Source organism: Garra rufa, chromosome 3, assembly GCF_049309525.1.
Source record: "Garra rufa chromosome 3, GarRuf1.0, whole genome shotgun sequence".
Taxonomy (NCBI): domain Eukaryota; kingdom Metazoa; phylum Chordata; class Actinopteri; order Cypriniformes; family Cyprinidae; genus Garra; species Garra rufa.
The window spans coordinates 41,171,321-41,196,179 of record NC_133363.1 but is presented as its reverse complement, the minus strand read 5'-3'; the positions used below and the strand labels follow the sequence as shown (position 1 = coordinate 41,196,179).

At 36.5% G+C, this 24,859-nt stretch overlaps 1 protein-coding gene across 2 annotated transcripts; it reads right to left on the bottom strand.

The window, feature by feature from the left end:
• Window positions 1-1,007: 1,007 nt before the first annotated feature.
• pkp3b (plakophilin 3b) lies at window positions 1,008-24,843 on the bottom strand. Of its 2 annotated transcripts, XM_073837075.1 has the most exons (14): window positions 24,691-24,843; window positions 21,817-21,964; window positions 15,658-15,752; window positions 14,380-15,026; window positions 12,572-12,695; window positions 11,298-11,502; window positions 9,283-9,457; window positions 8,593-8,710; window positions 8,101-8,265; window positions 7,785-7,964; window positions 6,186-6,339; window positions 5,533-5,728; window positions 4,383-4,470; window positions 1,008-2,039 (listed from the first exon to the last, which is right to left on the bottom strand). In XM_073837075.1, exons 1-14 carry the CDS (start codon window positions 24,799-24,801, stop codon window positions 1,998-2,000), a joined length of 2,448 nt encoding a protein of 815 aa, XP_073693176.1. In that variant the 5' UTR covers window positions 24,802-24,843; the 3' UTR covers window positions 1,008-1,997. The 2 variants fall into 2 exon arrangements, with proteins under 2 accessions (XP_073693176.1, XP_073693177.1); XM_073837076.1 differs by lacking the exon at window positions 24,691-24,843 and having other exon boundaries at window positions 21,817-22,213.
• Window positions 24,844-24,859: the final 16 nt, after the last annotated feature.

Below are 24,859 nucleotides of genomic sequence, written 5' to 3'. Positions count from 1 at the left end.
ACTTTTCGAAGTCTATAGTACTCCAAATGATTTTCCCGGTCCGACCGATTAGTACAGCCCTAAACATGACAATAGCTGACAGTTTTCAGCAGCAATAAAAAGCAAAATTTACCAGTTTCGTTTGTTTCAGCCGCCAGGATGGACGACTGATGACGCGCTGTGAACAGTAGTGGAACTACCACCGTCAATACACATAAGCATATAATAACGTCGTTAAAATAGTCCACGTGACATAAGTAATTCAATCTTATTTTATGACGCTACGAGAATACGTTCCGTGCGCAAAGAACACAAACAAACAAAAAACCGACTTTATTCAACAATTTCTTCTTTTCCAGGTAAGTCTGATGCAGGGGCGTCACTAGACCCAGTAAAAATCTCCTGTGCCCCAGTAAAATCTCAAATTTGAGTTATAATTTACTTTGATAATCCCGAAATAGAGACATGAAACTATATTCAACAACTGAATTAACTCTTCTAAAAGCAACGCAGTTTAACCGAAGTCTATGCACGCAGATATCCATGCCCGCGCACGTCTGTGTATTTAACTGCAACGCGCACATCGCGCAGCCTTTCACGCAGAAGTGCATGCAGTGTAGGAATAGTTGGTTACACAAGTTTGTATAGTTAATTGTGTTGTAAATGCAACTTTCAAAAAGAAAAGTGATATGAGTAGTTCATATCAATTCGAATTCAATCAAAAATAACTTAATTTGTGCTCCGAAGATAAACTAAGGTGTTAAGGGTTTGGAACGACATGAGGGTGAGTTATTAATGACAGAATTTATTTCATTTTTGGGTGAACTAGGATTATATGAATATGCTCTGATGCAAAAATGGACTGAATCAACAGTGATGCAGAAAAAGGGAAAGTACAGATAAAGTACATTCTAGCACAAAATTAAAAGCAGTTTAGTTCTTGTCATGTGTTATTCAGTGGGGTGGAAAAAAACTGACTGCACATCAGGCTTGAGAATTATATATATATATATATATATATATATATATATATTTTTTTTTTTTTTTTTTTTTTTTTTTCAAAAAATGTTTTATCAAAATTATTGGTGGTTATTTGTTTAATCTTTGCAAGTGGCAGGAAATTTTGTTACACGATTGTCTGGAAATTACGTATACATATGTTCAAATATGCATTTCTATTTCCAAAGGCAACAGGTTTGCAATAATTGTGATTTCAGAGTTAGGCTTTAACAAGGTCCTTAACTTCAAAGGTTTATTTCCGATATAATGTCATCTTCTGCACTCCAAATCCAGGGCTAATATTAATGTAACAACCACAAAAGCCTGCAGCAGTGTTACTTTAAAAGCAAAAAATTGCATATATGTTTATTGCAAAACCAACAAAATCAGTATCATTAGTTGTAAACAACTATATTTTAAGTTCACAGTTCAGCCGTACTTTCCAGACTTCATGATTATAGCCAATAAACTGTGAATTTCTGTGTGCAAAATAAAAAATATATTTAGGATAAGACAGACAAGCTGAACAGGCTTAAAATTAAAATCTACGTAAAAGCAGGTCTGAGGAAAATGAATTAGTCTTTGAATTCTTTATAGTAACATATCGCTAATGAAACGAATGGCTGTTAATGTTTCATATCTATACGCAGTCTTCTTTCAAACAGGCCTCAGGTTCATATTAGCAATTCAACCCACACACATAGATACACACAGACGCAGACACAAACACACACATAAATGCGCATCTTGGCCCATCTGTTAGACTTAGTGCTCTGCAAGCATTGCTCTATATCTCCGGCATGTTGTAATACTTAAGGGTGCCGCTGACTAAAATTTATACTCTCATAAAGCTTTAGAGTTCACTCACTCCACTAAAGGTCACAATATGTGTGTGTGTTTTTGAGAGAAACAGGCTGGTCGCATTTCCTTTGTGACTTTGGTGATGAAGACATGTAACATCCAATGAACGTCTAATGCCATCTTGTCCACCGAGTTTAGCACCGAGTCATGGACAGAGATTAGATGGTCAAATCCGTGAAATCTCGTCTTGTGAACCCTTTCTGTAAAATTAAAAAACAGAAACATAAATTACTAGCGATTCTAAATTAGTAGTATATAACAGGCTAAACATAAAGGGTAGTAGTCATATAATGCTGAAATACATTGTATTTAGATCATAGAAAGGACAGTTGTTGTCCAAACTTTGATCCGAAAGAAACATCCTGCATTCCGTTTTCACATTCCACATGGACCACTGATCTAACCAGCGCCATTTTGAACACCACAGACACACAATAGACAACAGCAAACACAGGAACCGCCCACAGTACATTTACTGACCATCGGATGCACACTACACACAAAAATGGCAAGAGCTGGGGGGTGTTTCATAAAACAAGTTTACCAAATAAGCAAGGCTTATTTAACTTTTTTAGTTAGTCTGACTTATTTTGAGCTAAATCAAGTGAAAATAAGTAGACTAACTGAAATAAGCCTGGCTTATTTGGTAAACTAAAATTTGGTATAATAACACCCCCAAGTCTCTTTGGTAGAACAGTACTGGCCTGCAATCACTTGATTGCACAGTTTGTGAGGTTAATTATTCTATCTAATGCAATTTAAGAGTTCAAAATTAAGAGCTCCAACCTATGTTCTTAACCAAGAAAACTTAAGTCAGGGGAAAAAAAAAATTAAAAAAAAGAAAAAAAGTGAACTGACTTGTACTTGAACTTTAAAGAGGATTCAACCCTCTTTTTATTTGTGATATACTGTCTCAGTCTAAATTACATTTTACACTTGTGTTTTAGGAAGCCAAACAAATTAGAATAGAAGAACAAGAACAACAACCGTAATAGCTATATATTGTAAAACAATTGCACTCCAAAATAAATGAAAATTAATATTTCATATATGTGACCCTGGACCACAAAACCAGTCTTAAGTCGCTGGGGTATATTTGTAGCAATAGCCAAAAATACATTGTATGGGTCAAAATTATTGATTTTTCTTTTATGCCAAAAATCATTAGGAAATTAAGTAAAGATCATGTTCCATGAAGATTTTTTGTAAAATTCCTTTTATAAATATATCAAAATGTAATTTTTGATTAGTAATATGCATTGTTAAGAACTTAATTTGGAGAACTTTAAAGGTGATTTTCTCAGTATTTTGATTCTCTTGCACCCTCAGATTCCAGATTTAGATGCATCTCGGCCAAATATTGTCCTATCCTAACAAACCATATATCAATAGAAAGCTTATTTATTGAACTTTCATATGATGTATACATCTCAGTTTTGTAAAATTTAACCTTATAAATACTGGTTTTGTGGTCCAGGGTCACATATATATTTGGCTTTACACTACTGTAGGGAAGTTACAATACTTTTTTTTTACAAATACAAGATATTTTGAATTTGGACTGCATTTAGACCACTAGCTGTCTGCACTTTTAAGCTTTTATTTTGATGGAAACGGCAGTAGAGCTTTTATTTTGAAGAAAAAAATTCAGCTTCAGTGAAAGCAGGCTTACAAAAACGAGTATCACTACAAATCTAGTGAAATGCTGTAATCCCCTGCGGCGAAAATAAAGCATAACTAGTGGCAGTTGCGTTCCCAAACGCATGCTAAACTCACAGCAAATGCAATAAACGAGTTCACTGCATTCACTGTGAACTAAGCTGTTCTGAGTGACGAAAAACACCGGATCACGAGCTGATCGCCTGAATGAAGTATAGGCTTCGCTTTGAAATGTGCAGCGAAAACAGACTAGATGAAGGGATTAAGCCATATTTCACTTTTGGTTTGAGTTCATTTGACAGATACTGTGCCAAAGCATAATGGCCCAAAACGCAACTTTAAAGACGTTTTATATGTTAGAATAAGAAGTTTAAATACATTTGTGATAGTTGATCATATTGTTACATCCCTGCCTGAGTAAACTCATTTTGTTGTAAATATGCTCCAATATAAATTCAGACATGAGAAAAGAAAAGTCATTTTAGCAGTAAAAACAGAAAAGACACAGAAGAGCCATGTCTGGTAATCAGTAATGGGTTGTAGGTAAATAATTTTCCAGCTCAGTTATATAACTGACTGAGGGAGCTGATATCACATAGAGAGCATCTGAACAGCTTTGCGCCATCCGCCATCTAACTGAGCTATTCACACACTGTAAGTACACATTTTTATTGACTTGCTGTAATAAAACAGCTGACCGTTGGCCAAGCAGGCTGATACTTAGAAAGCAAATACACACAATACCTATCAGTGCAAAGTCTGTATACAGTAAGGTATCCATTTTCATATCAAATTACAGAGAACAGGCCTTTGCCGCAAGCCTACTACTTGCAACTCTGAACAGTAGCACATTCATTTGTGCTTTTAGCTGGGTTAAGACTCACCTGTTTGTAATCTTTGTGAAGTTTGGTGTACTGAAACATGTTGGACAGAACGGTGGAGGCGGCCCTGGCGGCTTTCAGCTTCCCGGGACTGAGACCGAATGAGAAGGAAGAAACATGAGAAGCAATGCTGAGCCATTGTGCTCTTGATTAAACTGCTAAATAATGCAACAGCATGTGGTCTGTATTACAACAGCAGTGCTATGAGAGATGGTAGGTGAGGTGCAATATAAATGGGTCATTCAGAATATGATTTGTGCATGGCAATTGCAAGAAACCTTGCTGATTTCTTATCATATCAGTTGGGTTACAGCTGAACTTCCAAGAAATGGCTACAAGCACCATAAACGTTGGGGGAGCACCATAAAAGAATCAATATTCAGAATAGTGGACAACATATGTGGGTTTTCAAAAGCCAGTTCTTACATTAGCACCTCCCATTCTAAATATTTGATTACAAAGTTTGGTTATACTTTACTTAAAGCCTTTATTTATAATGCATTGTAATACATCTTATAATCAATTGTATGGTCTCATGATAATTATAATTCAAAATGTATGTTATAATTTATATATTTTCATAAATAATTGTTATAATGGATTATACAGACAAACCAAAAAGTATTCAGAAACCAGATATAATTTCTTACACTTTTTACTAGTGGTTGCAGGACACTATAGTTCATTTATGTAAGTGAGGATAGCAAAATAAAGTAAACTGTGACATGACAATATACCCAAAAATTCTTCATATAGTGGACTACCAGTAAAATTTGGGACCAAAAATTTGATTTGACACTTTGACCTGACTATGTTTTGTTACATACCTTCCTATCAAAGTTATCTGACATTGTCAAGATGAATTTGTTCTGACACAATTTAACTCTTGAGTTCTTGTCATATTTTATTACCATTTTCTAAACTGTATAGAGAATAAACTGCGATAATGTGAGAAATGCTGAAGGTGTCTGAATACATTTTGCTTTGACCACATCAATGATTACATGATTATAAAGCAGGGACTTTCCTTTTTCAGTTTAGTGTCAAAAGCAAGTTTGAGAAAATATGTTTTTCCCTTTATCTCTGAACTAAAGCACTGACAATATTAAAGAATAAGGTATAGCTTTAGTGAACAGAATTGCAGCTGTTTTACCTGTTATCATGAGATGTCTTAATGCTGACCAGCTTGGGCAGTCCATCAAAATAAGTGATATCTCTTGCAGCTACAGAGCTTCCTGTAACCAGATTGTTGAGAACCCCACAGATGTTGACCACAACGTCACTAGAAGGTTCTTTCTGATGCCCATCACTGGGGAGTTTGTTCACCATAATATTCACCACTTTGGTAGCTATGGATAGAAAGCAAAAACAAATTTAGCTGGAATTACACAAACCATAAAAAGAGGGAGTGATATGTGTAGTGTGATGAAGGAGGCGCCCTGTGGCCCAGCGGGGGTGGATTATAGGGAAGCAGAGAACTGAGGGAAGAGGTCAGGGTGGGGAGAATCAGGCGGCAGTGGATACTGAGAATGATACAAATATGAGTCTGATGGGAGCCGAAAAGAATGTGTGGGAGTGAAAACAATGTGTAAGAAATCAACTAATGGAATACTACGAGAGGGAACGGTGCAAAAAAATATAGATTCTCAGAGCGTTTTTCACAGTTATCGCTTTGTTATAAATCCATGTAGGCTTTTACTGATCTAGACATTTTCTTTGCCAGAATGTTGAAATCTTGGCTAGGGTGTTTTACACATTAAGATGTAATTAAAGACAGAGAGCTGGAGCAGAATGTCATTCGCTAACCCATATCAGCTTTGTTTTTGCAGTGTCGGGAGAAGTTCCTCAGCAGACCCGTGAGAGAGCGGAGCTCGGCATCCGTGGGGCCTCGCAACAGGTCAAGAATCACCGGTAACATCCGCTCCTGCTCCAGCGCCACACGACTCAACACAGAGGCCCACTACGAAAGAACAAAGAAAAAGTATGAGTGAAGAAAAACAAGAGAGACAGAGAGCAATTAGTTATACAGTCAGCCAGATAAAACACAAAGACACATGCAATCAGACAGGGGATTTCACAGAGAAGCCAACGAATAACCTTTTAAGAATGTAGGAAAATAAGAAATGGAAAAATTCCATTGGAGAAACATGCAGACTGAATAAGGAGGAGACTTTAAAGGGTTAGTTCACGGAAATATAAAAATTCTGTCATTATTTACTCACCCTTTGTAAGACTCAGAACACAAATTCAGATATTTTTGATGAAATCCAAGAGATTTCTGACCCTGCATAGACAGCAAAGCAACTGACATGTTCAAGTCCCAGAAAGGTAGCAAGGACATCTATATAATAGTCCATGTGACAGCAGCGGTTCAAACTTAATTTGATAAAGCTACAAGAATACTTTGTGCGCAAAGAAAACCAAAATAGTACCATGGGAGTACCATGACGCATACAGAGTCAGAAATAGGGCTGCATGATCAATCAAAGGCGATTGTCATGCTCATTTTGTCAGTAAAGCCGGTTGTGTAACCAGTAGTAAATGCTTTCAGATGTAGCAGCATGTACTACACAGAGCCGTAGTTCACTGACAAGCTACACTATATAACGTTCATTATCACAGACGATAATGAAATCGAAAGAAATCGTTCTGTGATAATGACAGCTGTTTCCGTAGCTTCTCAGTGAACTTCGGTTCTGTGTAGTAAATGGCGCTACATCTGAAAGCACGTGAAAATACCACATTTAATAACTCCAAACTCACTTCATAACGTCAGTCGAGTGTTTGAAATAAATCCTTTTGTGAGATCTTCTTACACAGAATAAGGCATACAACATATTTCATAGTATTCTTAGCAGTGATAAGTTATTGCATTATAAATATACTATTTATTATAATGAAAATTATAATATAAGAATTTAGGTACACCATATATATTGTTGTAGTTGTGTGTTTATAAGTCATGTTAAATCAATGAAAGCAGTTAAATCTTCTGTTTATTCTGGCCTTCAGATGAAGATTTACCGCTGATCACAGAACAGTGCTTCACTGAAAGATACGCATAACAATCGCAGCATCTGCCTAATCGCAATTGTGATTTCATTTCGATTTATTGTGTGGTGGCCCTAGTCAGAAAGCTCTCAGAATTCATCAAAAATATCTTACTTTGTGTCCCAAAGATGAACGAAGGTCTTACGGGTTTGGAACAACATGAGGGTGAATAATTATGAACAGAATTCAAATTGTTGGGTGTACTGTCCCAAAAAGTAATAAATAATAGAGGGACACATTCACATTTACTATTAAGATTACATCACACATGACTACGTCTTACAAATTAGATTAAATATGAGTAATGGAAGGAATTCAGCTGTGAAAATTTCAGTTTCAGATCTGGTATCTCACCCTGCTGTCGCCCGCTGTGATGTTCTGCAGGGCTCCCGCCGCTGCTTCACGTGTGGCTGTGGTTGCTTCAGAGCTCTGCAGGATGCGGTTGTACAGAGCCACTATCTTAGGGTGCCACAGCCACTCTGCTCCTTTAGGGACTCGTGCCACTTCAGAGAAGGTGGTCAGGTCTTGATTCCTCTGATGGGACACATTATAAACTCATTACTGACTGCAGATATGAAGTATAATACCTCAATCTTTTGCGCTGGAGAGATAACGACACTACTCTTCAAAGGTTTGGGATCAGTAAGACGTTTTTTTTTTAAAGACTTACATCCTTTGCTTTCTTGCTCTGTGGTGTGAAGCATCCAATGGGGTCATTCTGCCTCGTGTCCTGTGCTCGAGTGGGTCCTTCCAAACGCATCTGAACTGAAGCAGGGATCTCAGAGTACAGCTGGTACGACAGGTTGCGCAAGACACATACACAGTTTTCTACACCCTAGAGGCACAGAATTACAAAGTAAGGATTTCAAATTCTTTTGGAAATTATGTTGTAGATACAGCAATTGATGTTCTGGATTTAATCCGAGAGCTAGATCTATAGTAGTCAACATTTGACGCGGATTAAAACCTTTCATCAAAGTTCTCCTAAAACTAAAACAATACCCATTCTTGTCTTAGGACAACTTTGACGAACTTTTTTGATCTACTTCAAATGTTGACTATTGTAGAATGGTTTTCACGTGTCTACATAGATAAAGATACACTTGCTCAAGGCTAGCATGTTAGCAAGCCCAACATATAAGTGCTGATTGTCAGGTCTGACCTTGTCCTCTCCTTTTCCCTCCTGTAGGGAATTTTCGATGTATCCCACCAGAGAATCTACCAGCCCTCGAGTTTCCCGCATCTGCTGTCTGGTTCTTTCATTCACTGAGCTCATGTTCCTTGCAATGCATTAAAAAGGGGTGTTATTAACAAGATGATCAAGATGTTTCTATTTTCATCCACTTGTGTTGAAATATTTATAGCAGGTTAATCTTTATTGCGTCTATAAAGCTTTCTAGTGTGAAATCTGACACGTCTGACACCACATATTACAGTGGCAACCAGTCATTAACATTCATTTAAAATTAACTATCTTCATTTTTATTTCAGGTACTTCTTTACAATATCCACCTTATTTTTATGAGCACAATGATTTGTAGTGCAATCAGTATTACCAATTACTGCACGTTGTTATTCTTTTCGTTATTTCTCATTAGCGGCTAATAAACCGAAAATCTCGTCCATAGTCTTGAAGAATAAGGTGGATACAAGTACTTGACAATGCACAATATCAGGCCTAGGCCTATAATATGATATTATAAAAATATACAATGTGTAATTTAATGTAATGTTATTTTTAATGTTTAAAGGCATTCATTGTGATGACTCCACAATTTAAATATCTAAGGCTTGTTACTACATTCATTGCCATCTTTGCCCTATGCTAGTTATGTATATGTGAGGTCTGTACCTAAGGCAGCCTGTGGTGTTGTAGAAAATATCAGCCTCAGACGCACTCTGTTGAATGACACCCGAATCTCCTCCTCCAGACAGAGGCAGCAGCACTCTCTCCGTCAGCTCAGATAAGCTCTCTCTGGCCAGTCTCTCCTTCAGACTGTCTTTAGAAGAAAGGTTCCACAAAATGCCTACAGAGACAAAAAGAAAAAGAAAGAGAGATATGTCAAAGGCATCTAATTTATTTTGCTTCTCTTTAATTAGTTTAGCTTTTTTGCTTACATGTGTGTTACATCACAAAAAAATATGTTAATCTGAATTACACCACCTAACCATGTGATTTGTTTAAAAAAAAGACCTTGATAAGATATTTCACATAAAAGACATTTACATATAGTCCACAAGAGAAAATAATAGTTGAATTTATAAAAATGACCCCATTCAAGAGTGTACATACACTTGATTCTTCATACTGTGTTGTTACCGGAATGATCCACAGCTGTGTTTTTTTGTTTAGTAATAGTGGTTCATGAGTCACTTGTTTTTCTTGAACAGTTAAACTGCCCGCTGTTCTTCAGAAAAGTCCTTCAGGTCCCACAGATTCTTTGGTTTTTCAGCATTTTGTGTATTTGAACCCTTTCCAACAATGATTTTGAGATCCATCTTCTCACACTGAGGACAACTGAGGGACTCATACAAAACTATTACATAAGGTTCAAACACTCACTGCTTCAGAAAGAAAAAAAACGATGCATTAAGACGCCCCGGGGGGTAAAATCTTTTTGAATTTCAGGATCAGGGTAAATTGAACTTATTTTGTCTTCAGGCAAACATGCAAGTATCTTCTGTAGCTTATGAAGAGCAGTACTAAATGAAAAAATATGATATTTATGGCAAAATAAGAAATGTACACCTTCATTCTGTTCAAAAGTTTACACCCCCGGCTCTTAATGCATTGTTTTTCCTTCTGGAGCATCAGTGAGCGTTTGAACCTGCTGTAAGTTGCATATGAGTCCCTCAGTTGTCATCAGTGTGAAAAGATGGATCTCAAAATCATACAGTCATTGTTGGAAAGGGTTCAAATAGAAAAAAAATACTGGAAAACCAAAGAATTTGTGGGACCTGAAGGATTTTTCTGAAGAACAGCGGGCAGTTTAACTGTTCAGGAGAAACAAGGGACTCGTGAACAAGTTTCACTAAACAAAAAACCAGCTGTGGGTCACTCCGGTAAAAACACAAACTCAAGTGTCTGTAAACTTTTGAATGGGGTCATTTTTTAAAATAAATTAGCCATTGTTTTCTTTTGTGGACTATATGTTAATGTATTTTATATGAAATATCTTGTTCAGGTCAGTACTAAATTAAACAATAACATGCATTTCAATCCCTCTTATTTTGATAAAATAACTAACATTTTGCAGCTTCTGCAAGGTGTATGTCAACTTTTGACCTTAATTGTATCTATATTAATCTAAAATAATATGTTAATGTGTGAATAATATGTCTCAAATAAGTTCTCAAATGTTGTTTAGTATGGGGATGTTTACTACACGGCATGCTAAACTGCTAGTGTCTTGTGAGGTATTAAAGCCAACACAGATAAAAGTACATGTCATAAAATGTCACTAAGAGACCTGGCAACCCTGAGTCCAGCAGGAAAGAATGTCAAGGATTGTTTACTAAGTGAGTGTGGGTGAGTGAGGGGGTGGGGGTGACAGCAGAGCTCACAAAGCACAAAGGCCTCTGGGAGTCTACTTCCCACTGCATCTGAGACTTGGAGTGATTCCAGGAAACAGCCAGACCACTTTTTTTTCTGCTCTCTTTTTGTTTCTCCAAATACACTCGCTTCTCAACTTAACTCTCCACCTGTCTGTCCTGATAATTCTGCTCCAATCAAAATCACCCGGCCGATGCAGGTTGACTTTTGTACTGAATCCATATTGATGCAGCTAATATATCAGTGCCACTTTGTATTTCCAAAGGGAAGTTGACAGTCCTCGCACTAAAAAAACGAAACCAAAACAAACATACCCGTTATATTTTTGCGTAGTTCATCATCTGGTTCTCTTAAAGCACCAATTAGTTTGCTAATGCCGCCGGCTTCAATAAGTGCGGTCTTGTTGTCCATATTCTCGTAGATGAGGTTGCGTGTAGCACCTGTTGCATAGCGCTGAACCTCTTGGTTCTCACTGCTAAAAAGCTGTACTAATGCTGAGATTCCCTTCAAACTGCGCACCTGTGCAACAACAACAACAACAACAACAAAATCTAGTTTAGTTTAATGAGAAATAAAAAACTTTTTTCATTACTTATCCTGATGACCCATCTTTGAGCGTTTTATCTCTTGAACGCTTTTTCAGCCCAACATGGCAACCTACTCAGACATCTGTCTATGTTTTGCCATGATGTGCTCTCAGGCAGAATGTTCTGCCCCCTGAGGTCCAAGATAAAGATTAAGGGCAGGGTGAAGGTATTCTCTCCATCTGGCTTGAGTAAAACACATAACAATAGCAAAGAAAAAGCAGCTTAGCCTTGAGCTTCACCATGTTTTTTTTTAGCCAAACTTGATTTACTTTTTTAGTAGAATTGTCTATTTGACTTAATTTCTCTATAGACTTTAAAATGAATTTGTCATTTATGGTCAGGATTTAATTTGCTCTTTTTTTTTTACACAATTGGTTATTGTATATGCATCCGTCGTTGCATCTTATGCACCATTCTTTGGTTGTTGCTGCCTGTTTTTTCAGTGTCTCGTGCCATGAGCTTTGAGATGTTAAGCTTAGAAGTTCATAAGAGTTCAACTTTTTAAAACATGTCACTAGATTCAGCTTTCTGTTCTTGTCGGATGCACTTCACCGAACTGTTTTTGAAAGGAAGAACACATCCTGTGTGTACGCCCTCTGATCCTGTCCAAAACAGAGCTCTGTTGCTGCCCTGGACTCAAAGTTTCTGTATACGAAGTAAGCAAATTGCTGCAGGATGGACACCAAGGTAACGGAAAATACGACAATGTAACCAATCACAAAATTAAAAAAAAAAAAAGTCATTTTGTGGTTGATTTCGACTAAAAGGTGAAATCTTTTAAAGTTAAAAAGTCAAAAATTAGTGAAAAAAAGCATAACAATATTGGCTATCTTTTACAAGGATAAGAGCAAGAGGTTTACTGACTAATGTGAATTATACAAAATAAAACTGGATCTCTATCCTACTTTTTTTAGTTCTTGCATAGTACAGTAGGTTATTTCCATAGTGTCTTTTGTTTCAAATGCATTTTGTTGTATATATAAATTAAACCATATTTTTACCATGGTCTTGGCTTCATTGCTGTGGTAACACTGATGCTGTATATAGGCTGCTCCCAACATCTGCATGGCAACATCAGTGGAAGAAAGGTAACTGACTGCTGTAGTCATGTCCAGGTTATGGATTCTGTTCATTCACACACATAATGTAAAATGTTATTATAAAAATAGATTATAATAATATAATATACTCAAAATAGATTACATATTAAATATTAATTAATTTCTACTTCAAATAAATGCAGTTCTTTTGAACTTGCTATTCATCAAAGAATTTTGAGAAAAAATTAAAATAAGATGCACAACTGTTTCACAACCTTGATAATGTTTTTTTGAGCACCAAATCAGCATAATAGAATGATTTCTGAAAGATCATGTGACACTGAAGACTGAAGACTGGAGCAATGGCTGCTGAAGTTTTGCCATCACACAAATTAACATTTTAAAATATACTAAAACCATAAACTAAGGTTTCCACCACTGACTACAAAATAGAAGAAATATAGTTGCATGTTTTTACCTCACAAGTCTGGCTTTTGTTCTCAGAATTGCGTAATACAAACTCGCAATTTATGTGAGTTATAAAGTCAGAATAGCAGCATAAAAACTCAGACTAGCAAGAAATAGTCAGAATTATGAGATATAAACTTACAATTCTGAGAAATAAATGTCACAAGAATGAGATAAACAATTCTGAGAAAAAAAAGTCTGAATTGTGAGAGATAAACTTACAAGTTTATATCTCACAAATCAGACTTTTTTTTTAGAATTGTAATTATGAGAAAAGAAAGTCACAATAAGATATAATCTCACAATTCTGAGGAAAAAAAAAACAATTGTGAGATATAAACCTACAATTCTGAGAAAAAAAGTCAGAATTGTGAGATATAAACGTACAATTCTGCGGAGTCACAGTTGTGGAATATAAACTCGCAATTCTGAGAAAAAAGAATTGTAAGTCAAGATCTCGCAATTCTGACTTTTTCTCACAATTCCGAGTTTATATCTCACAATTCTGACTTTTTTCTCAGAGTTGTGAGATATAAACCTGCATTGCGAGTTTTAACATCCAAACAAATTTATTTGTTCTCAGAACTCAGAGTTTATATCTCACAATTCTTAACTCTCAATTGTGTTTTAAAGGTCAGAATAGAGAGATATAAACTCACAGTTCTGAAAAAAAGGTCAGAACTGGGAGTTTATCTCTTGCAATTCTAAGAAAAAAAGTCAAATGACCTTTTTTTTATTCTCTATTCCAGGGTTCCCCAAATCTTACCCTGGAGGTCCAATGCGCTGCAGAGTTTAGCTCCAACCCTGATCACACTCACCTACCTGTTATTCTCTAATGATCCTGAAGACCTTGATTAGCATGCTCAGGTGTGTTTGATTAGGGTAAGAGCTAAACTCTGCAGGAAAATGGATCTCGAAGTCCAGATTTGATGATCCCTGCTCTATTCAGTGGTGGAAACGGGCTTCCATAGAAAAGTCATTTTAAAATGTAATAATACTTTTATAGTTTGTTTGAGTGTTTTTTAATCAAATAAATGCAGCCTGCAGCAAAAGAGATTCATTAAAAAAAAAAAAAAAAAACATACATACCAAAATCTTACTAAGCCCAAACGTTTGAAGGTAGTGTATGTTTTTAAGATTGCTAATAACTGATGATGTATCGCCAAGTGTTTAAAGCAAAAGTTCTATGTTGTATACCTATACAGGCTTGCATTTTATAGACATGGCATGAGAACACAACTGACATCTTTTCAAATGACTGTGCCAAAGAACTGATTAATTGCAACACAATTTTACATTACCCGCCAAGACCATCTGCAGTTCCATCAGCCAATCCATCATAAACGTCCACACCACGGCCGACACTCTTCATACTGTGCACAGACCCCGCTCTTTTCATGGTGCTCTGGTAATGCCCAGCACCCATCATACTGGTGCCCCCAGTTGACATCTGTTGCCACTGCATTGAGCTGCCGCTCAGCCTTTGCTGCTGTTGCTGCTGCACCTGGCGATTGTTTATGCGGCTGATGGTTCGGTGGGAAGGACCTTTAAAAGCATATTGATTAGCTAACTCTGCCTCCCTCCATCCTGTGCTGCAACCATCTCGCGCCAGGGTCCCACTGAGGGTGCGTTGTCTTTGTGCCGCATTGGGTGAAGAGCTATGGCCATAAGACGCCATCCAGTTCCCCACAGGAGATGGTTGCCGTTGTATCGTGAGCCCGGCCATTGCCGCCGCTGCCGCCGCCTCCTGCTCAGCCCGACTCAGTGTCCTTGATTCCGACGTTTGCATCTGGTTGTAAGAGCCACTCAGATGTGCATCATCATGGTACACGTATGGGCGGCCCACTACAGCAGGCATAGGCACACCATGGCTGATTCTATGCCGAGTGCCCATTTCTACCGCAGAGCGTGAGGAAAATTCTCCTGCATACTGAGATAGTCGAGGTGCCTGAGTGAAAGGGAGATGAACATCAAAATTATATAAAAGAAACATTCTGTGTCTGATATGAGTGATTAAGCACGTGCTAACTGCTCTTGCAGGCTCGCTGCTATCACACAAAAGGGGTTACGTGGCCTCCGGTCCACCATTTGGCTCATGAGGTCCAGGGTTAGGAATGTTTCAGATGCACATTGGGCTCTGAGCTCAATTCCGCAGCTTGCTAGTACTGCACTTCACTTTCTAAACACGGCTCCCACAGGAGAACGCAAAATACCGCATCATTGTGTTTGCAGGGTGCAGCCACACAGAGCGTCATTGTCAAGGGATTGTGGACTTAGCAATCAATCCAACAAATAACTATTCACGGATGGCTGTCCTGACCTGATTTTAATAGTGCTATCAGCGCGAAATAGTATAGAATTATAGAATTTAACTTAGTAGCTAATATCAAGAACTTTGATTGAAATTAACAGTGTGATTTCTTTCCGTAAACAATTTGATCTCTGTCTGGGCTTTTAAAATGATAAAGTAATGTTATCACAGTGCCTACTGTAAAGTTTAATCCTTTACTAAAACAAGCTTAGCATTTGCTTCCAATAAATGATGCAACTGGAAATGTAGTGAATGTGGTCACACTTACCGCCATTGTTCTGTTGCCATTGTAGATAACAGACTTGGAACTGAACCCAGGAGTTTTGGTTTGGTATCTTACAGTGGATGAGTGACCATCAAATTCTGAAAAAGAGGACAATTAAGTCAATCTATTTAGGGGCATTTTTGTGTCTAATTTCTTTAAATATTGTGTATTTTTGCCTTTCACCAAAAATTAAAATTGTCATCGTTTGACTTTTCAAAAAATAGTTTCTTCTTCTGTGGAACCAAAAAATGTGATATTTTAATTAAAGTCTTAACTGTTTTGGTCCATACAGTTAAAAGTAGGTGCTCCAAACAACATGGGACCCTACTGACCTTTATTGTATAGACCAAAAAACTAAGTTTGTTCCACAGAAAAAGAAAAGTGATAAGTGCGAGTGAGTACAGTTGAGGTCAAAAGTTTCCATTCACCTTGCAGAATCTGCTAAATGTTAATGATTTTACCAAAATAGGAGGGATAATACAAAATGCATGTTACTTTTTATTTAGTGCTGACCTGAAAGTAATATTTCACATAAAAGACATTTACATATAGTCCACAAGAGAAAAAAAATATCCCATTCAAAAGTTTACATACGCTTGATTCTTAATACTGATTCGCAACTGTGTTTTTTTTTTTTTTTTTTTTTTTTTTTTGGTTTAGTGATAGTTGTTCATGTCCCATGTTTGTCCTGAACAGTTCTTTAGAAAAATCGTTTAGGTCCCACAAATTCTTTGTTTTTCAGCATTTCTGTGAATTTGAACCCTTTCCAACAATGACTGTATGATTTTGAGATCCAGATTTGAGATTTTCATACTGAGGACAACTGAGGGAAGGTTCAAATGCCCACCAATGCTTCAAAATGAAACGCAATGCATTAAGAGCCGGGAGGTGAAAACTTTGAATTTTGGAGATCAGGGTAAATTTAACTTATTTGGTCTTCTGGGAAACATGTAACTATCTTCTGTAGCCTCTGAAGGATAGACTAAATGAAAAAAAAAAAAAAAAAGATATTTAGGCAAAAAAATTAAAGATACACAAAAGTTCTGTTCAAAAGTCTGCATCCCCGGCTCTTAATGCTTCCTTTTTCATTCTGGAGCATCAGTGAGCGGTTGAACCTTCTGTAATAGTTGCTTATGAGTCTCTCAGTTGTCCTCAGTGTGAAAAGATAGAACTCAAAATCATACAGTCATTGTTGGAAAGGGTTCAAATACACAAAAATGCTGAAAAACCAAAGAATTTGTGGGACCTTAAGGATTTTCTAAAAAGAAAAGTGGGCAGTTTAACCGTTCAGGACAAACAAGGGACTCATGAACAACTATCAATAAACAAAACAAAAAAAACCCCACAGTATTATAAATCAAGCATATGTAATGTTTTGAACATAGTCATTTTTATAAATTCAACTATTATTTTCTCTTTGACTATATGTAAACGTCTTTGATGTGAAATATCTTATTCAGGTCAGTACTAGATTGGAAAAAAAAAAAAAAAACATTTTGTATGACCCCTCTTATTTTGGTCAAATAATTAACATTTTGCAGATTCTGCAAGGTGTATGCAAATTTTTGAGCTCAACTGTAAATTGTACATTTTGCCATTTTACAATCCATAAACTTTTGCTAAGAAAAATCCAGGAAAATATCTCTCCCAGGTGGCTTTTTGTTTTGATGGGATTTCCTCCAAAGTATTACATTGGTCAACAGTGACCCAGCGTGTCACCTGATCTTTGTTTGGCATTCAGCTCTGTGACTTTGTGCTTCAACGAATTTTAACAGATCGGGTTTCTATCAGTGCTTGGCTTCTCAACCCAGTCTGCTGCAAAACAGTGCTGATTAGTTGTTCACATCTATTAGATGTTGTGAAAATAAATAGGGTTCCAAAACCTCAGTTTCAGTCTCCAAAACATGCTCAAAGGAAGTTCACGGGTGAGAGGGGAAGTCTGCTATAACAATCACACGGCAACATAATGAAACAGAAGGAAAGGAGCATGACATCATAGGGTGGTCCTTTGTCTTCTTTTCAATGTTTTTGGAGGCACTTCAGTGCTCTATTCTGCTCCATTCTTTATGGTTTTACTATCTTTTGACTTCTCTTCTTCATTCCTCTGTACATTGACTTTTGTAGACAAACACAAAAGCAACTTGAGTGGCTGTTCCCCATTTGAAAGAAAGCCTCAAGAAACAGAAATTGCCTACATTCAACAAACCAATGTGAGTCAGTTATAAATCCAAGTATCACTGGATGTAAGAAAAAGCAACAAGCCTTGGCTGGGTTGAGAGAAGTGGAATAGATTCAGTCTTTGCAATGACTAAAAGATCAGGTCAACCATATATTGCTCCTCCCAGAGGAGAGATGAATTTCAGCTAGAGCTCCATATAAATGTGATGGGGAACGTTGCTCAATAGATGAAAAGAGCAGATTGACTTTGGCACATCTTTAGAATGTTTATCTGAAGAAATAAAGAAAAACACTGAAGTCATTAAGTTTAAGAGCGTTAACCATCTATCTTAATGTTTTTATTTGTTTCTGCAACCTAATTAAAACATTACGAACAACTAATTATAAGTGCTCCCTATCATTTTGGCAATAACAATGTTGAAACAGTATGATAATGCAATCAGCATTTCCCTAAATCCTTCAAAATATTTAAAAATTCTTCATTAGTTTCATTATTACACCCTCCTCCTCAAACTGTCTTATCATAAAAATGCAACTAATTCCTTTTTTCCACCAGAGTTTCTAAGCTGTCTTAAAAGGTCAAAATTAAAGTCATGGCAAGAATGTCTAAAGGTTCAAAGCCTGACCCCAGCTGTCTTTATTTTGATTAACTCTAACTATGATTAAAATTTTTTTTAAAATCTGCATTTCCCTGAACTGGCAAGATTTTAGATCTTTGAAGTACACTGTATTGAGATGGTTCTCTGGTAGCCAGAAGATAGAGAGGTTTCTTAAAAGCTAAATTCCTTTAGATTGGGGTGGAAGAGTGTTTAGGGGAAGATTACTTCTAAAATTGAAACATCTGTTTTGTTTTAGAGAGCTTTGGCGTGACATGCTTCTTTGCTCATCTCCTTCTGTTTTTTAGTGAGTTAAGAGTATGTGCCAACAGCAAAATTAATTAACTGGTATAGGCAGGCTGTATTGATAAAAGTGCTGAGCAAATAAAAACGAAAATCTGTATTATGATTTTTTCCCCAGGATTCTGGTGGTTTCTTGACGGTTTATCACATCGTTTTTCTTTGACTGAGCCTTTATATTAATCAGAATGCATTTAATCACAATCCAAAGAAACATGGTACATATAACATGAGCAGTTTTTGATTTAAATTAGATGGTATAATTTTAAACTGAAAGCAAAAACAGAAAGGTCTGACCATAGCGTTGTGATATTATGCTACAGAAAACATTTTAACGAAACAGAAAAACCCGACAGACTGAATGGGAGCATAAATTCACTCTCTGACAGCAGGTGGCGCTTATGGACCAGCAGCAATACAGTGTTTCTTTGGTTATTGCTTTAAACAAAGCAGAGCTGCACTTTTAAATACTACATTAATATGCTTTTTTTTATTAGACTAATTTTTTTTGTTTTGTTTTCTACAAAACAATTGCAAAATGTAAAAAAATAAATAAAATAAACATTACAAAAAGCATGGCAAATATGTCATATGACCACATGAGTCATATGGCTGGTCCATCTGAAAAATTTCATTACAACCCCATGTACAATAACAACATTCTAAAGTTGTTGCTGCTGGTATTGATATAGAAGTGCGAGCTTCTTATTCCGCATGCTCAATAAATCACCAAAATGAGTCTGAGGATGATTATAACCAATGCAATCCCCACATTCCCTGGGAACTTGGTTACAAATTCTGAGAAAGAGAGCATAAATCTTGATGACAATTAAATAGCGAGTACTGTGCACCATATTTTTAGGATAATTGCAAAGCAGCAGTTGGCTGTTATATGCGAATGAATGCACCTTCAAAGCAAGACAGCTGCTTTATTCAGGGGTATTCTTTTCTAAAATGATTTAACAACGGCACATCCTCCCATTCAAGTCTCATAAGCTAAAATAGAACTGGCCTACTGATAAGACAGTCTGACTCAAAAGGCAGGAAACTCTTCGGCAAAGGACATGGAGGTGTGACCAAGAATGTGCCGCAGACCAGGTCAAACTGAGCTTATGTGTAAGCTTAACACAAAATGAAAAAAGAAAATGTTGCATTTAAAATTGCTACTAATCTACGACTAATCTATATATCTCTCTCTCTCTTTCTCTCTCTCTATAAATATATATATATATATATATATATATATATATTTTTTTTTTTTTTTTTTTCTGTACATTTTTTATGAAAAGTTGTAGCTGAGAAAAAAAAAGCATTCAACACTTAAAAAAAAAAAAAAAGCTTCTAAAAAGGTTTTTCAGTAAACTGTTTCATAATCTGAAGAACCATTTTCTACAATAAAGAACCTTTTATGCAGTGGAAGGGTTTCACGGATGTTAAAAGTTCTTCAAGCAACAAAGGACGCAAATAAAGAAGCTTTATTTTTAAGAGTGAAAAACAGCAGCTGGGTCATTTCGTCTTCTTTTTAAAAGGTCATGTCCAAACTTGTTATCTAACATTGGCCAGACACAGCTCTCCAAGTCACTTATTGTGATTAGGGTCAACGATAGGGTCAAAGGGTAAATGCCTAACATTCTTTTGGCTAACAGGCATCCTAAAAGCTATAGTTTCTTCCAGATTTTGTTGAAACGTCTTTCCTATTCATATTAATCAGACTTTGGTTTTGTAATCACTTCAAATATTTAGAAAGAAATTGACTTTGCTAACATTTATGAGATCTGTATAAATCTAGACGTACGATACTATACTACTAGCTAAGTTCCTTAGGTTCCTGTTAATGTGTGATTTTTAATATAATGTTTGACTTAAGTGCTTCTGTCAAGCATTAGTAAAGTTATATTTCAGCCACATTCTTGACGAGAGAACGCTGTCCTTATACGGGGCAGTGGAGGTGGAGTGTTGGGGAGGTGGAGAGTGAGGTTTGCCCTAATTTCTACCTGCCTTTCTAAGCCAGAGAAGAAAGTGATACCTTTCCCACGGGTTATCTACGCTCCTCCTCCTCCACAAACATCCATATACACTGCTCACAATGCCTTGCATCTCTAAATCACATGTGTTGAGTGGTCCATTTTACACATTTGCATTTGAAAGCATCTATATATCTTGTCAAGGTTTCATTAAAGAACAATAGGCCGGTTTTCCATTCATACAAGCTTATGTAACGTTTACAAGTTTAACTTCATTCTCATGAGGGCCAACATGGTTGTCTGGTTTTCAGGAAAGCGTCAGGATATCAGTTGTTCCACAAAGCAATGTCCTGTTTTAGGGGGTTCCCAGCAGCAGAAAGCAGCCAAATGTAAAACAAAATGAATGAAATGACCACTTGAACCGACACAAAAGTCAGTTTTTTGTTTTGCAACACAACAAGCATGCTGGAAAACCAGTGTGTGCACCTGCAGAAAATGCAATGGCTGTGACCAAAACCTAAAGACTAAACAGATATTTGCATTCTAATGCAAAACAAATCCTATCGGTGTCACCAGAGTCGAAGCAGAGCTATTGTATTCACAAGTTCAGCTATTGTAGGAATGTTCTGCTTATATTTCTGACAGATTGCTTACTTAAACTTAATATATAATAGAATTGGTCATGTTATAGCATTAAGTTTTGTGTTTTTACATAACTACTGGTCTGATACGCCTTGGCGTTGCTAGTGAAACAAATTAGTTACAATTTTCAAAATATTTTCTATAAAAAAAGGGGCAAATTTCATGTGAACACAAAAATTAGGAAAAAATAATTATAGTCTATAAAAAAGGTTTATATTTATTTACTCTGTTTTTAAAAATAATTGTTTTGTTTAAAAAAACAACAACTGTTTATTTACAATCTTTTTTATTAGGCTATTTTATAGAACAAAAATCCCTTAATATTAAAATTGTGTATATTACAACGCACTATATTGCCTAAATGTGTAAAAACGTACATTTTAAGTTTAAGTTTAAAAAGTTTTCTTATTAGCACTTTCTAGAAAAAAAGTATTAAAGAGCACAGGATCCCGGTTAGCGAATCATCAACAGGTTCTGCTCACCTGTGGAGGCGTTGAGTCGGGATGAGGATGAGGATTTCTCCGCCATGCGCTGCTGGACCTGCTGCTGGACGCGTCTGGCTTTGGATAGCTGATCCCTCCTGGGATGGTCATCGGTTGGGATCGCATATGTGGTGACCGAGGTGCTGGGCTGTAAAGCGGAAAAGAACAGGCCCTCAGTGGCCACAACAGCACTCATCATGAAGTCCGAAAACTCGCTCCAATAATTAAACAATCCAAACTTTTTCTCCGCGTCTGAAAAGATTATCCGAAATCCGTATTCCGTTGAAAACTATGTTTCCCCCTCGAATGTTCTTCTAAAAGTATTTCCAATATCAACTGAAAGTAATTTGCCCGGAGCTCAGGTCAAATGAACAGCGCCTCGTACACTTGATCTGTCCAGCTCTACGTAAGCAGCTGTGCTCTACTGTCGTCAATAGATACAGAGATTGTGTGTAGTCGGGGCGGAGTCTTCTCATTCACTATGCTCTCAGCACTGAGATATGCATTTATCAGCCCCAGTTTAGAGTTTCAGAGGTTATATGAGCTTGGCCGTACAGATTGGGTCTGCCTGCTGTGAAGAATTAGGTCAGGGATGGCGAACGTCAGTCCTGGAGAGTTTTGTTTTAGCTAAATGCTATGTATGTATGCTATCATGTAAACATGCCATTACCATGTTTCTGACAAGGTGCAATGGGCATATTATGCTTTTCTCTGAGTGAACTTTAAGTACAATGGCATCTCAATAGTATATATCAAAGTTTCATGGTATTGACTATTTTGCCTTTTTTTTTTTTAAGTAAATTTTACCACTTAACTGTCACCGTCCCACCTGTGGGATGCTTGGCGCTCTTTTTTCCGCTGTCCTTTTTCTCTGTCAAATGTTTTAGTAATCATCACAAATTATATATCATTTGAAAGCTTAGAAGCTGTAAAAACCATTTTGAAATCATACATGGCTTTACCATGGAAGTGGTACTTTAAAATCTTTTGGCGGTCTCCTCCCCCTTAGCGGTGTCATATTACAAAATGCATTGGTCTTTTAGAATCACAACTTTTTACAATCTTGACAAAAAAACATATCATTGGAAAGGTCTGAGTCTCCGGATTCCATATTTGGTGATAGAATTAAAATTTTCTGGGAAAATTCAGACTTTTGTGGCAGAAAAAGGCATTAAAAATATATATATGGCATTTGGATGGCACCCCCCTGCTGAAAAAAAACCCAGCTAACCCGGCTGGTATTAGCTGGTTTAAGCTGGAAGTGGCTGGTTTTAGCTGGTCTCCCAGCCTGGCCAGGCTGGTCAGGCTGGTTTTAGCTGGTGGTTTTCCAGCTTGACCAGCTAAGACCAGCCTGACCAGCCTGGAAAAGTGGCCAAAACCCCTCCAAAACCAGCCTGCCGACCAGCTATGACCAGCTAAAACCAGGCTGGTTGACCAGCTAAAACCAGCCAACCAGCCTAAGCTGGTTTTAGCTGTTTTTTTTTTTTTCACCAGGGCCGGTGGCTGTTTGTGGAATAATGCCCTAAACAAACTTTCACAGGAACCTCAATTTTTTCATATCAACTTCAAATTTGGAGCATAACTTATTTAGATGTAAGGCTTCAATTTGATATCAAATTTAGGATAAAACCTGTTATGTAAAATATGTATTTTATATAAAATATAATAAACATTGTATTTTCTTTACAGTAAATTTAAACTTATATAATTTGTTGATACTTTATTTTTATAAATCCACTTCTACAATAATCTGCTGATTGTCTTCTATAAAAAGAAACCAACCTTAGATCTATTCCAAAGTGTTCATGAATTAAAACAATTTAAGTTTGAATAGTGCACTTTCATGCCTATTTTAAAAAATGGGGGGTGACAGTTAAGTGGTTAAAAAGGCCGGACAAACTTTTCTCTGAGTAAACTTTAATTACAATGGCATTTCAATAGTATATATCAAAGTTTCATGGTATTACCATGTTTTTGACATGGTACCATGAGACAATTATGCTTTTTATCTGAGTAAATTTCAATTACAATGGTATATGAAAAGCCTGGACAAACAGGGCCGTGCTATGTATCAAAATAGCATGATATTACCGTGTTTCTGACATGGTACAAAAGGCATATTATGCTTTTCTATGAGTAAACTTTAATTACATTGACATTTGAATGGTATATATCATAAGTTACATGGTATTACCATATTTTTGACATGGTACCATGGGACTATGCTTTTTTTAATAAGTAAATTTCAATTACAATGGTATTTGAAAATGCTGGAAAACAGGGCCATGCTGGTATTGCATGTTTCTGACATGGTACCGTGGGCATATCATTGTTTTCTTTGAAATAAACTTTAATCACAATGATATGTGAATATGCTAAACATTCAAAGCCATGGTATATAGTAGTCAACATTTAAAGTGGATCAAAACCTTTCAAAAAAGTAGATCAAAATCTTTCAAACATGTTCTTGTCTTAGGACAACTTTGATTAACTTTTTTGATCCACTTTAAATGTTCACTACTATATATTAAAGTACCATGGTATTACCATCTGATAAAATTATTGTGCTATCATGGTAGTTTTGTTTTTGATGGTATGCAATGTTGAATTTCTAATATTTTTTATTTTACTTTTTTTTTTGAACTGTAACTCTTTAAATTGACCGAGTTCTGTCAGGGTAGCTTAAAGGTTTTTTGAATAAATACGTCACTTACAAAAAAAATGGTTACACAATTTTTGTAAGGTATCAAAATCACACACACACACACACACACACACACACACACACACACACACACACACACACACACACACACACACACACACACACACACACACACACACACATTAAATATATGACAAATAATTACTCACCACTATAACAGAAGACTTTGGTTTCATTGTTTGATATGTTCCTGGTTTATTTGTCCTTTGCTTTTGGAGTAAAGGTCTCACAATATCCTTTTCTAAGCCCTTTTTGCTCATCTCTCTTTCTTCTCTTGTCTTTAACTATTCTGTTTAAAGAGGAGTAACCTAAAATGTC